Source organism: Pseudoliparis swirei, chromosome 20 (assembly GCF_029220125.1).
Source record: "Pseudoliparis swirei isolate HS2019 ecotype Mariana Trench chromosome 20, NWPU_hadal_v1, whole genome shotgun sequence".
Classification (NCBI taxonomy): Eukaryota; Metazoa; Chordata; class Actinopteri; order Perciformes; family Liparidae; genus Pseudoliparis; species Pseudoliparis swirei.
The window spans coordinates 12,881,222-12,894,937 of record NC_079407.1 but is presented as its reverse complement, the minus strand read 5'-3'; the positions used below and the strand labels follow the sequence as shown (position 1 = coordinate 12,894,937).

At 49.6% G+C, this 13,716-nt stretch overlaps 1 protein-coding gene across 1 annotated transcript; it reads left to right on the top strand.

Annotated features, from left to right (window-relative positions):
- Window positions 1-905: 905 nt before the first annotated feature.
- si:ch1073-83n3.2 (uncharacterized) lies at window positions 906-12,650 on the top strand. The gene is made up of 5 exons (XM_056441248.1): window positions 906-927; window positions 9,245-9,503; window positions 9,717-9,750; window positions 9,899-10,085; window positions 10,465-12,650. Exons 2-5 carry the CDS (start codon window positions 9,253-9,255, stop codon window positions 10,818-10,820), a joined length of 828 nt encoding a protein of 275 aa, XP_056297223.1. The 5' UTR covers window positions 906-927; window positions 9,245-9,252; the 3' UTR covers window positions 10,821-12,650.
- Window positions 12,651-13,716: the final 1,066 nt, after the last annotated feature.

The following is a 13,716-nucleotide window of genomic DNA, read 5'->3' as shown; positions in this document are numbered from 1 at the left end:
GATGTCCACGAGTTGGTTTCAATTCCCCTTTTCTTCAGATTTCTCTTGATCGTGTCTTTATACCGGAGCCGAGGGCGGCCACGGCGTCTCTCTCCAGACGGTAGCTGCGAGTAGAGAATCTGCCTCGGCAGACGGTCGGTTGGCATTCTCAGAGGGTGTCCTTCCAGCGGAGAATCTTTCTGATAAGGAGGTCTTTCAGAGAAGGGAGTCCTGCTCGTTTGAGAATCTCCATGTTAGTCACCCTGTCCTGCCATTTGATGTTCATGATCGACCGCAGGTGTCTCATCATAAAAGCGTGTAGCTTCTTCACTTGGCTCCTGTACACTGTCCATGTCTCAGCCCCGTACAGCAGAGTAGAAAGTACGATTGCTTGGTATATTTTGCCTTTGACTCTTGTGGACACATGGTGGTCAGGTCTGAGAGCATGTATCCCAGGTCTGACTAGATTACAAATCTTGGTTGGGCCTATCCACTGCACTGCAACAACAGGCCTCCAGCTGTGCAGCAATAATAATCCCTCTGTTTTAATCTGCTTGAGCGGGGAGATGACCCGTGCTCTGGTCTGAAGGCCATCCAAGGTCACAGAGATACACTGGGACACGAGTTTGATGATAGTTTAATGATGAGCTATTACAAATCGCCCATTTGTCGCGCACAAGACCACACACAGAGGCCTAAATCTGTGCGATTATTTTGTCTGTCACGCTCGTAGGATGTTCATGTGTGTATAAACGGGGACTGTTCCAATTCCAGTCACATCAGCACGGGTTTAAGGCCTAAATAGTGGGGATTATTTCTCTCTCTCTCGCTCTCTCTCTCGCCCTATTTTCAGCATCAAATGCTCTGACTGTCATTTAGTCCCTGTTGCTGCGATGAACACTGGCATGACCACGGCGGGCGTCCATCGAGGCTTCCTCAGGAAATACGGTAGGCCTGCTTTGCTCATTCTATAACAAGCCTTTTAATTTTTTTGAATTTAATGTAGGTTACTGGAGTGCACCTTGATTTTGTTTGTGATAATCTCCCGATACACCACTAGACATCAAGGATAGCTGTGATTGCAGTGTTGCTTGTATGTTTTTATACTGTGCAACTATCGGAAGCTACCACACTCAAAGAAATGACTCATTGGATGAACTCAATTAAAGTGTTGGCAGGTTTTCCATCCAATAATTATATGCAACTCCAACTCAAATTTAGCACATCAGTGCAATAAAATGTAATTAAGTTAGTCCAACTCATTTGTATCAAATACATCTAAAATAAAATTACGATATTCATTAAATTAAATTAATTTGTGTTTGTCCAACTCAAAATATGAATTGGAAATTAAATATTCTATTCCAAACCGCTTATCCTCATTAGGGTCACGGGGCGCTGGAGCCGACCCCAGTTGACATTGGGCGAAGGCAGGGTCACCTGGACAGGCCGCCAGTCCATCCAGGGCACATATCGAGACATAAAACCATTCATACTCACATTCACACCTATGGGCAATTTAGACATCAATTAACCTGACGGCATGTCTTTGGACTGTGGGAGGAAGCGGGAGAACCCGGAGGGAACCCACGCTGCCACGGGGAGAACATGCAAACTCCACACAGAAGGATCGCCCCAACTGGGAATTGAACCCACGGCCCTCTTGCTGTGAGGCGACAGTGCTAGCCACTACACCAGCCCTGAAAGCGTGTTCACCTCATGCAACTGATTTTCAGCTGGCGCATGCGCAAAGGGTAGTCCCCAATTAAACACATTTATTTAGCGTTGATATGCACACCATCTAACCTAAATAATCTAATAAATGAAAGTATTCATACATTTTGTGTTACACCCATTAAATATAAATATCTATTTTTGTAATTGATTTATTTAAATGTATCAAACAATATTTAAATGTGTCGGAAGAAGAAGAAGGCCTTGAATCGTTTTTTTTTTAGTGCAGCAAAGATTAGTTGCCATTATTTAGTCATGCTTTTTGAATGACGTCATCTTCAGTCAAAAAAAATTACAATTTAACAGTCTTATCTTTAGTTTCATATATTTAGTGGTCGATGTATATCTATATATATATATATATATATATATATGTATATATATATACATATATATATATATATTGGTATTCATTCCTCTGAGAACCAACACTGAGTGAAGAGAAATACTGGCTCAGATCAACACAAAGATGGTCACTCATCTCAGTAACTTTGTGTGCTACAATGTCTCCCAGATGTTTTTAGTTTTTTTGTATGAACAGAATGACAAGATGTTCGCTAACAAAGTGCATGACTCAGCCAACGTGTCGTGTCTTTGCGCTTATGTTACATCTGTTTCATATCTCGATTCCATTTGATGGTGGCGTCATGGTGGCTCAGGGGACTGAGGCAGATTATATAGTTTTATAGCAATGTCAGCAGTTTTAAATTAGAAAAAAACAACTCTCTCTTAACTATGGACCACAAATAATAATAAAAAGAAAAAAGAAATAAATGCTGTTGCCACATCCATAAGGTTGTTTCCAAGTAGATGCCATGACACTAGCGGTCCATCTTAACTACCTCCCTCTCTCCATCTCCCTTTGGCATTACCCACCTGGTCATCTCTAATCCTCTGTGTAGAGAAATAGAGCAGATCTCCCCCGTGCATCAACATGAGCTGACCATCCAATACTGTTATGACACCATGGACGGCTGTCTGGAACACTTACAATCTATTGGCGTTGTGTGTGTCCTGTCCTGAAAACACTCACAGTATAATCCACAAACTGATATTTTTTTAATGTTCCATGTTAAAGTTGCCCGAGACCGCCTGGATACAAGGAGATTTACATCATGATTATTCACATGTAACTTTCACACATATATGCAGCTCTGAGCGCCATACTCTTCTTCTGGTTTACATTTCTTTACTTATTGGGGATTTGGATTGCTGTTGCTTTTTCCCCATTTGCTTGTTTTTGTCCTTTGTCATTTTTTATTTTCAACTTTACATTCAAACACTATGTTTGCTGCAGATCATTTCCTGCTAAAGAAGCTCCTCTTGTGCAGTGTTCTACAACTGCTATGTTACAAACGCTATATTCAATTGTTGACAGAGATGACAGAGGACCTTTTGTTTTCGAGGCTGTGGTTTGTGCCTTTGTGTTGTTGTACTAATTTGCACCGTATTGTACGTTGTATATATTCATACTGATGTTTTATCACAGTAGTTATCCAATGCTAATTTAACTTTCAAAGAGGGCAACATCCAAAGCACCGCCTCCAAACATGTTATCAACACACAAACAACTAAAGGAGGCCTCAGCAAGAAGTGAACCTTTTCAAAATGTCAGGTGTAAAGGTGCGTTCACACCAAAAGCGAAACAATTTTTTCGCGCGACTGAATCCCATGTAAAGTCAACGTACAGCGCTTGTGGCTGCGATAGACGCAATATTTTCCCGGGCGGCGCGTTTGGGGCGACGCGATGTGGGCGACGCGTTTCCAGCGGCGCGTTTCCAGCGGCACAATTTTCGCCCCGAGTTGAAATATTTCAACTTTGAGGCGGTAATCTCGCAACTCGGGCCAATCAGCTCTTGTGTTCCGCTCTCGTAGCGCTGGAAGCTGAAGTCTTTCAGACGTAACAGTAACTTCATCGGTGAAAGTGACCGAGCTGAGTGAGCCTACGGGTGATGTCATGAACCCAAACACGAGGGCGTTAGTGTGTGAGACGTCCACAACAAATACAAAGCAGAACTAGTGGTTAGTTATTCTGGTGGATGAAGGAAATGATAACGGTCTTTACGGAGACGAGACACGGAGATAAGCCCCGCCCCTCGTGCAGCGTCTCGACGCTCATGGCTTGAACACGGCGAATGGTCGAGCGACTAAACTCACGCGTTTTGGGCGACACGAAAAATAGTTTAGCTTTTGGTGTGAACGCACCTTTATTGATTCAATTCAATTCAATTCAATTCAGTTTATTTGTATAGCCCAATTTCACAAATTACAAATTTGTCTCGGAGTGCTTTACAATCTGTACACATAGACATCCCTGCCCCAAAACCTCGCATCGGACCAGGAAAAACTCCCAAATAACTGTAATGTGATGCTGTAACAAAAACAAAAGACATATGTGGCAGCGGGGGGTGTTTAAGCTCGGCTGCAGAGTGGGTGGAGCGGGGGTGTGGTTCAGGGAACGGTGTCTGATTGTCATCAGCTGGTCTGATTGTCATCAGACCAGCTGATGACAATCTGGGTTTGTGTATCTGCGAGGCTCTGTCCCCATAAAGGAGCTGGACAGGAGGAAGAGGGGAGCCATGAGCAGAGACACAGTCAGCGGTCAGAGCGCTCAAATAAAACACGTGACCAACGTTCCCTCTGGTTGCGCATTCCTTGGGGCTTAGGGGGGGGAAAACCTACCGGTGACGGCCACGAACCTGTCACACTGGAGCCAAACGTGGGACCCCTTTAAAAAAAAAAATGTTTACAAAATAGATTTTTTTTCTCGCCTCAAATGGAGAGCGTAGAACAAGACCCAGATCTGCCAACCCAGCACGTGATGTTGCTGGGGCAGATGCTGTGTCAGATGGCAGCAACGATGAAGGACCGGGCGGAGGCAGACCGGCAGATACTGGAGAGGCTCCTGGTCCAGGCAGAGGAGCAGACTCGGGCCCTGGAACTGCTCGCCGCCCAGACCGCGGCGGCTACACCTATCCCTTCCCCCTGGGCGGGGGTGGAGCTTAAGAAAATGACGGCGGAGGACGACGCACAGTCATTTTTGGAGACGTTCGAGACGGTGGCGGAGGCATGCGGCTGGCCAGCGGGGGAGTGGGCGGTGCGCCTCCTGCCCCTGCTCACCGGGGAGGCGCAGACTGCGGCCCTGGGCCTTCCCCCAGCTTCACGCCACAGTTACACGGACGTGCGGAAGGCGGTGATTGATCGGCTGGGGCTGACTCCTGAGGATCACCGGCGGCGCTTCCGCGAGACGACGATGGGGCCCGATGACCGGCCATTCGCACGCAACGGCTGAGGGCGCGCGACGAGGTGGCTGCAGCCGGGAGCACAAGAGAGGCGCAGGCGGTGGCAGAACAGGCGATCCTGGAGCAGTTTGTTGGAGGGTTGCGGCGGAAGCGTCGGCGTGGGTCTGCTGCCACCGCCCAACATCGCTGGAGGCCGCCGTCACGCTGGCGGAGGACCACCTGGCGGTGCACCCCGGCGGCCAGGCAGACAGCGACGGCGCACTGGCTCCGGCCAAGCCGATGCAGACCCTGACGCGACCCATACCGGCCCCAGTAAACAACGGCACCCTTCCCAACCCACAGGTAGTCCCTCAAACGCCAGGGCAGGAGTGTTGGAGGTGCAGGCAGCCCGGACACATCCGGCGGGAGTGTCCGCTGATGGAGGTGGGCCAGGTGATCCGGGTTGCCGGCTCGCCAACACCCTCCCCAGGTCCGGGAGCGACATACCGTGTACCGGTAAGAATCCAGGGGGGTATACATCAGGCAATGGTGGATTCCGGCTGTACACAGTCTATGATCCACCAGAGCCTGGTTCGACCAGGGGCATTGGTGGAGGCATTGTGGGTGAAGATAAGGTGTGTGCATGGGGACATTCACGAGTATCCCATCGTGTCAGTGGAAATTAGACATGGGGTAAAAGCATAACGTGAAGGTTGCGGTTAGCTCCGCTTACGCACCTTAATCTTGGGAACCGATTGGCGGGCTTTGATAAGTTAATGGGGAAGGCTGCGGGGTGCGTTCACGGCAGTCAGGGTCATGCGGTGTGTGCGCCGTGCTCAGCGGTGACGCGAGGTTGTCCGACACTGCAGACGGGGAGGGGGAACCGGTGGAGCCTCCTATGGCGACTCCTCCGGCTCCCGAGTTTCACTCCATGGAAGATTTTCCACTCGAGCAGTCTCGGGACGATGCTCAGCCTTTGACCAAGTGATACGAATTGATGGTCAGCTGGTGCGCCCTGACGCAGCGCAGACATATCCGCACTTCACATTGATCAGGGACAGACTGTACAGAGTGAGCCGTGACACTCACACAGGGCAGGAAAGCACCCAGTTGCTGGTGCCGAAGAGCCGCCGGGAAATGGTTTTCCAGGCGGCTCACTATAACCCGATGGCTGGTCACATGGGGTATGATAAAACTCTGGACCGGATAATGAACCGATTTTATTGGCCGGGCATCCGGGCGGATGTGCGCCGTTGGTGTGCGTCCTGCCCGGAGTGTCAATTGGTAAACCCTCCGGCCATTCCGAGGGCACCTTTGCGCCTCTGCCATTAATGGAGGTTCCATTTGAGCGAATCGCTATGGACCTAATCGGGCCATTTCACGGAGTGCACGGATATCGCTTTGTGTTAGTCTTCGTGGATTACGCAACACGATACCGGAGGCGGTGCCCTTGCGCAACATTTCTGCAAAGAGTGTCGCGCAGGCGCTGTTTCAGGTCATCTCCGAGTCGGAATCCCGAAGAGATTCTGACTGACCAGGGCACCCAGTTCATGTCAAGAACACTGAGAGAACTTTACGGGTTACTGGGCATCAAGTCTATTCGGACCAGTGTGTACCACCCACAGACCGACGGTCTGGTGGAGCGTCTGAATAAGACTTTGAAGTCCATGATCCGTAAATTTATTAATGACGATGAACGTGGTGGGATAAATGGCTTGACGCTCTGTTGTTTGCAGTACGGGAGGTCCCCCAGGCCTCCACAGGATTTTCGCCCTTTGAACTTTTGTTCGGCAGGACTCCACGGGGGGTGCTCGACCTCATTAAAGAAAACTGGGAGGAGGGGCTGAGCACCAGTAAGAACGAGATCCAACACGTCCTGGACCTGCGAGCAAAGCTCCACACACTGGGTCAGCTGTCACGTGAGAATTTGCTCCAGGCCCAGGAGCGTCAGCAGCGGCTGTACAACAGAGGTGCCAGGCTGAGACAATTCACACCGGGAGAGAAGGTACTTGTATTGCTTCCTTCTTCCAGCTCTAAACTCCTCGCCAAGTGGCAACGGCCCTTTGTGGTCACACGGCGAGTGGGGGATGTCGACTATGAGGTGGTGCGTTCTGATAGGGGCGGCGCTACACAGACTTACCACCTCAACCTCCTAAAAGCATGGAGGCAGGCGGAGTCTGTTTCTCTGGTGTCCTCGGTATCTGAGAGAGAGGAGCTGGGGCCTGAGGTCCCAAAATCCACCAATCCGGCCTCGCTCCTTTGTGAAGACCGTCTCTCCGGGACCCAGAAAACAGACATTGCCCGGTTGCAAAAGCAGTTTGCTGATGTGTTCTCTCTCCTTCCAGGACGCACAAACCTCATAGAGCACCAGATTGAGACTCCTCCGGGCGTGACAGTGCGGTTACGACCCTACAGGTTACCTGAACACAAGAGAAAGGTGGTTCAGCGGGAATTGGCTGCAATGCTGGAGATGGGGGTAATAGAAGAGTCCCACAGTGCCTGGTGTAGTCCCATTGTTCTTGTGGTCAAGAAGGATGGGTCTATTCGGTTCTGCGTGGACTATCGCAGGGTGAACGATGTGTCACGGTTCGATGCTTACCCAATGCCCGGGTCGACGAGCTCCTGGACCGACTGGGCACTGCGTGTTTCTTTACGACACTGGATTTAACCAAGGGCTACTGGCAGATTCCTCTGTCGCCAGAGTCTAAGGAAAAACGGCCTTCTCCACTCCGTTTGGGTTGTACCAATTCACCACGCTTCCCTTTGGGTTGTTGGGCCCCAGCCACCTTTCAACGCCTCATGGACGGGTGCTGCGGCCACGCTGCATATGCTGCCGCCTACCTGGATGATGTGATCATACACAGCACCACCTGGGCGGAGCATGTGCAGCGGGTGGGCGCGGTGCTGGAGTCCCTGAGGCAGGCGGGGCCTACGGCCAACCCGGGAAGTGTGCAGTTGGACGGAGGAGGTACGGTATCTGGGGTACCACTTGGCGCCGGGCAGGTGCGCCCTCAGGTGGACAAGACCGCCGCCATCGCAGCCTGCCCGCGGCCCAAGACGAAAAAAGAGGTGAGGCAGTTTTTGGGGCTGGCGGGCTATTACAGGCAGTTCATCCCGAGCTTTGCGGAGCTGACCAGCCCCATGACTGACCTGACCCGGAAAGGTGCCTCAGATCCGGTCCAGTGGACGGAGCGGTGCCAGTTGGCGTTTGAGGAGGTAAAGCAAGCTCTCTGTGGGAACCACTCCTCCACACACTAACTTCTCTCCCTTTACTCTGCAGACTGATGCGTCGAACAGAGGGCTGGGGCCGTTTGTCCCAGCAGGTAGAGGTTTGACCGCCCGTGCTGTACATCAGCCGCAAGCTGTCGGAGAGGGAGGCAGGTACAGCACGGTGGAGAAGGAGTGCCTCGCCATCCGGTGGGCGGTCGACTCCCTGCGCTACTACCTCCTGGGACGCTCATTCACCCTCTGGTCGGACCACGCCCGCTCCAATGGCTCCACCGCATGAAAGATACCAACGCCCGAATCACTCGGTGGTATCTGGCTTTACAGCCTTTTAATTTCAAGGTGATCCATAGGCCGGGGACACAGATGGTCGTGGCCGACTTCCTCTCCCGCTCTCATTGGGGAGGGAGTAGGTAGGCGGATGTTGGCCCGCCTAAGTCGGGCGGTGGAGGTATGTGGCAGCGGGGGTGTTTAAGCTCGGCTGCAGAGTGGGTGGAGCGGGGGTGTGGTTCAGGGAACGGTGTCTGATTGTCATCAGCTGGTCTGATTGTCATCAGACCAGCTGATGACAATCTGGGTTTGTGTATCTGCGAGGCTCTGTCCCCATAAAGGAGCTGGACAGGAGGAAGAGGGGAGCCATGAGCAGAGACACAGTCGGCGGTCAGAGCGCTCAAATAAAACACGTGACCAATGTTCCCTCTGGTTGCGCATTCCTTGGGGCTTAGGGGGGGGAAAACCTACCGGTGACGGCCACGAACCTGTCACAACATACAATTGCTAAAAGTGGGTAAACAATCACAAAGTCTCCACTATGCTGACACAGGGCAGGCTTCTGTGAAATTGGCCGTAATTTCAAAGATGACCGATAGTTTTAATTTACTGTTGCTTTGTTTCTCGGAATCTCATGGTCAAAATGATACCAATATACCATCAGCATGCCAGCATTAGCATCTGGCTCAAAGCACCACTATGTAGCCTCTATCCAAACTCCCACATCACGTTGACCATAAATAGGCTACCCCAAGAAAACCAAAGCCAAAGAAAACAACGCTAGAACAGCCTTTGTCTGACTTGTTTGGCTGCAGGGGGCTTCATGTTTAAGCAGTGGAAGGAGAAGTACCTTGTGCTGACCCTGGAGGGAAGCCTGCTAGTGTGCCGCGACGCAGAGTCCCCCCCAGACCAGGTGGTCCCACTGCAGACCCTCTGCGAGTCCATCGCAGAGGGTCGGGACATCCTCGACCTTCCCAGGTTGCCTCCAGGGGGCAGGAGGGACTGCTGCTTCGCCCTCATCCTGCCGCAGACCAAGTTCCTGCTGCTTCTCTCTGAAAGCCCAGATGACTGCAAGTGTGTCTCTCTCAAACAAACAAACACAAACACACACACACACACACACAAACACACACAGACAGGATTAATGTCCTTTGCCCAACTTGTTAGCAGATATTAACGGCACCTGTCTCCACTGCACTTTCTTGTGTGTCCCCTGTAAAGGCTCTGCAGGCTTCGAACTGGTTTGATTACAATGACTCCCCATTATTATTTTTTTACCTTTCACAGTGTGTGGCTGAACTTGATCAAGAAAGTGAGAGAGGTGAGTCTGCAGTTCTGACTTGACTCTGTCGCCTCACTTGAGCCTCGTCTTTGTCTTAACACCTCATCTCTCGTTTCTAAATAACATCTGAAAACAATGTTCACAGACATGTGATATCTTCAAACGTGTTCTTGTTCGTATTCCAAAGGGCGTCATGTCCCCCATGACCCTGCAGAGACAACGCAGCATCAACCCCTGCATCAGCGATAGAGACCAACTGCCCGACTCCTCTAGCGACAAAGACCCTGGGTCCCCCAGGTTCGCCGAGGGCCCCCCTCCTCTGTCTCGAGTCATGAAGCGGGGAGGATCCTTGAGAGATGCAGGCCAAAGCCAAGGTCCGCATTCAGGTCATCCGGATGTAATTTCTCCAAATCTCTTGATTTGGAAACAAAAAGTGACATGTTTGTGAATACAACACAAGCATACATCATTTTATTTCAAAACAAATGAGTAAAAAAGAGTCTATTTTGAGAGATGATAGAATATGATAAATGCAGACGCTATTGGAGACTGGCTCCTTCTTTGTTGATGAACTGATACATTATGGCTGATATGAGTGTTTATGTTGAGGTCAAAGAGGAAGCCTGCTGCTACTTTATCCCACACATCCTGGTTCCTGGACGACTAAGTTCCTCTGGTTAAAATGGAATTTCTGGCTAATTATGGATAAATCAATAATGTATTTGCTTATAATGTTTCAAATGACTTCTCCAGCCAGTGGACCCCGGCGGCCCCTGCGCAGCTTCTCCGTGGCCCCGCCTCACCGCACGTCGGATTGCCTTCGCCATGGCAACAGCAGCGATGTCCGGGCGGTGAGGGCGGTGTGCCTGCTGATGGGAGGGGCGGCGGCCTCCTCCGCTGTGGGCTACCTCAGCTCCTGCTCCCCATCCTCCCCTCTCGCCAGCAGAGCCCCAGAGATCGCCCACGGCGTGGGGGGCTTCTCCGAACTCCCCGCGGGAGCCTCCTTCCACGCCTGCAGCCAGGACGTCGACTCCCCCCACTTCAACAGCTTCGACTTCGAGGGGGACTCCGACTTTGATGCATTTGACTGTGGAGGATTTGCTTTCTAGTTAGTTAGAGAGAGAGAGAGAGAGAGAGATTGATTTATTTCTGGAAAACCTTTATTTTATAATTAGCACAACAAAAAACTAAATTACTTTTAACACACAACTTCAAACATAATTGTAGCACCGATCTTGAAAAAAATCGTCCATGATGCTCACGCTCCTAAAAAATAAACTAGAGTCAATCCAGACTTGAAGACAGGAAGTGCTTCCTGTCCCTTCACTCGTCCTGCTGCTGTAGCAGGCCGGCTTGGCCTCTCCCACCACATTCTTCAGGGTGGTGGTCTCAGAGGAGCACAGCATGCTGCTGAGCCCCGGTGTCGCGCTGTCCTAGACCTCCATTCTGGCCCCTTTCTCCAGAAGTTCCTCTCGCCAGTGCAGTGAGGCCGCTGGCTCCAGGCTCTTCCTCTTCAAAGAGTTCCACAGCTTACCGAAGCCTCATCATCCTCACTCTAAGCATTGATGTCCTTCCTGATGTCACACAGGATCTTCTTCAGCCTGAAGAACTCCTTTTGTGTGAAGCCTCCTCTGTTCCTCTTGGCCGTGAAGAAACCGGCAGAGATGTCAAACTTGTCTCTGTCTGGGAAGTGATCTTCCACCTTCACATCCCACATGTGTTTATTCCTCGACAGAAAGGACTGTATCTGCTCTACACTGTAGAACAAAGACTCATCATCAGAGTCCTCCTCCGTACCGGACTTGGACTCTGTTCCCCTTCTTCTTATCTTCTTTCCGCCCGCCGTTAAGTTTCTTGGCCTGAGAGCTCTCGCTATCCTCCGCATTTCCTCTTTAAATGGTGAACTTTGAGGCTCCATGTCCACCTCGCTTTCTGTCACCACAACAACCTTGACACTTGTCGTCGTCGTCTCCTCCTCCTCCTCCTCCTCCTCCTCCTCCTCCTCACCCTGCTGGATTACACAAGTCTCCCCTCCTCTCTCTCTTCCACACCCTGCTGGACACCCCCGTCCCCTCCTGTCCCTCCTGGTGCTGCCCCTCAGAAGCCGCTTCACCAGTGTTCTGCTCAGCAGCTCTTTTCTTGGGGCAGTCTCTGCTCTGATGTCCCTCTCGCTCACAAACAAAACATTTTCCGTTCCCCAAGCTCTCACGCGCCAACACGCGCACATACACACCCACCAAAACACTCCGTGCAACTGCAACCGCAGTCTCTCACACAAATATCCCCGTGACACACACACAACATACCGTTAAACAACTTTAACGAGGAAACCCACCGTTAAACAATAATATACCACTCCCAGCTCACAATCTCCGTGCTCACGCCCAGAGAGAGAGAGAAAGAGAGAGAAAGAGAGGCTGTGAGAAACCCCTTCTTCCTTTTGTTGGTATTCCCTTTTATAATAAAAGGCATCAACTAATCACTTGTTTGTTATAGACAAGTCTAACATATAAATGAATGAAGGTGTTCTTCCTGGCCTTCAGCCCATGCTCCTCAGGTTAATCATTCATGACCGTGACCCTTGAGCACTGTCTGTGTTGTATCAGTCGTTCCACAGGATGGCTCCAGGCTGACTGAGGGAGCAGAGTAATGATTACAGACAGCCACACGGATGTTGATGAGGATATTTGAGTCTTTTGAACAGTTGTGTTTCTCCGCTCATTGTCTCTCATCGCTGTGATCATTTTCTACTTTTTATTTTGTTTTTTAAAAGTTTGACCTCTGTGAATATTCTCTCCTTATCCTTCTCTCCATTTCATTGACACTTTGCTTTTGTCCCCACTCTAAGAAGAGACCCCTGTGACCCACCCCTTCTGCACATGACCTCACTTGAAATGCATTTCAAAGGTGAGCTCTAAATAAATCCTCCTGTCACCGTGGCCGTGCATTCTTTGTTCTCTCCACATCCATCTGCTGCTTGCTGGCTGGTGCCCGGCAGACGGACTTGTGTTTATCATACGACGCCTATGATGCAAAGCCTTGCTCCTCAATACGCAGTCACATGCTAATTATTTTTGAAAATATACACAACTAAAGCACAGATTCAGATGAAATAGTGTGGGTGTTGCACCTCTGTCTTTAAAGCTTTACATCTGTTCAAATGTAGTCTAAAGTTGATATTATGCTTCTACATAATTGATCAAAATCCATGCTATTACAGCTCGGTTCACCTTCCTGTTAAGGGGAGCCAGAGATTAGTAAAAAAAGGTAGAGGGCAGCAGGAATCCCAAACATTTAAATGACAATTTTGAACCCTTTCTGTGTATTGAAAAAGGCTATCAAGTGTTAATAAGGAGCTAAAAGAGACGACAAAACGTCATCACACCAACACTAGTCGGGTTTTAGCTTCAAGGTGGTGATGATCGTGCTGTAGTTTGCTGCTCGTAAACTTTTTACTTCTGACGATTTCATTTCCACCTCAAATCATAAAAGTGGTGGTTGAATTGAGAATGATCATCCTTAACAAAACGTGTATGTTTTATAAACTAGTGTTGGAATAATCCAACATCGAATGGAAAAATCCCATCTGAGTTTTGTTGAGTCAACCAGTGCTAATCTAATTTTATATCAAACTGGATGTCCTCTCGCTTAGGGAATCTGTCAGTTCGGCTATACATAATTTGCATTGGTTTAACCCTCCTGTTGCCTTCGGGTCAATTTGACCCCATTCAATGTTTAACCCTGTTACCTTTATATTTACTGACATATTTTACCCTTGGGGTCAATTTGACCCCAGCAATTAAAACCTCCAGAAAATTATTAGAATTAATATTGTTTCCCAAGTTTAAGTGTGAGGTACTTTATGTTTGTTTGTTGACTACCTAAATAGCCCTTTAAATATATAAAAAAGTTGATATTTCTTATATGTTTGACACAGTGAAAAACAGCCTGGGGTCAAATTGACCCCAAAGAACATCGACATTAAACATTGAATGGGGTCAAATT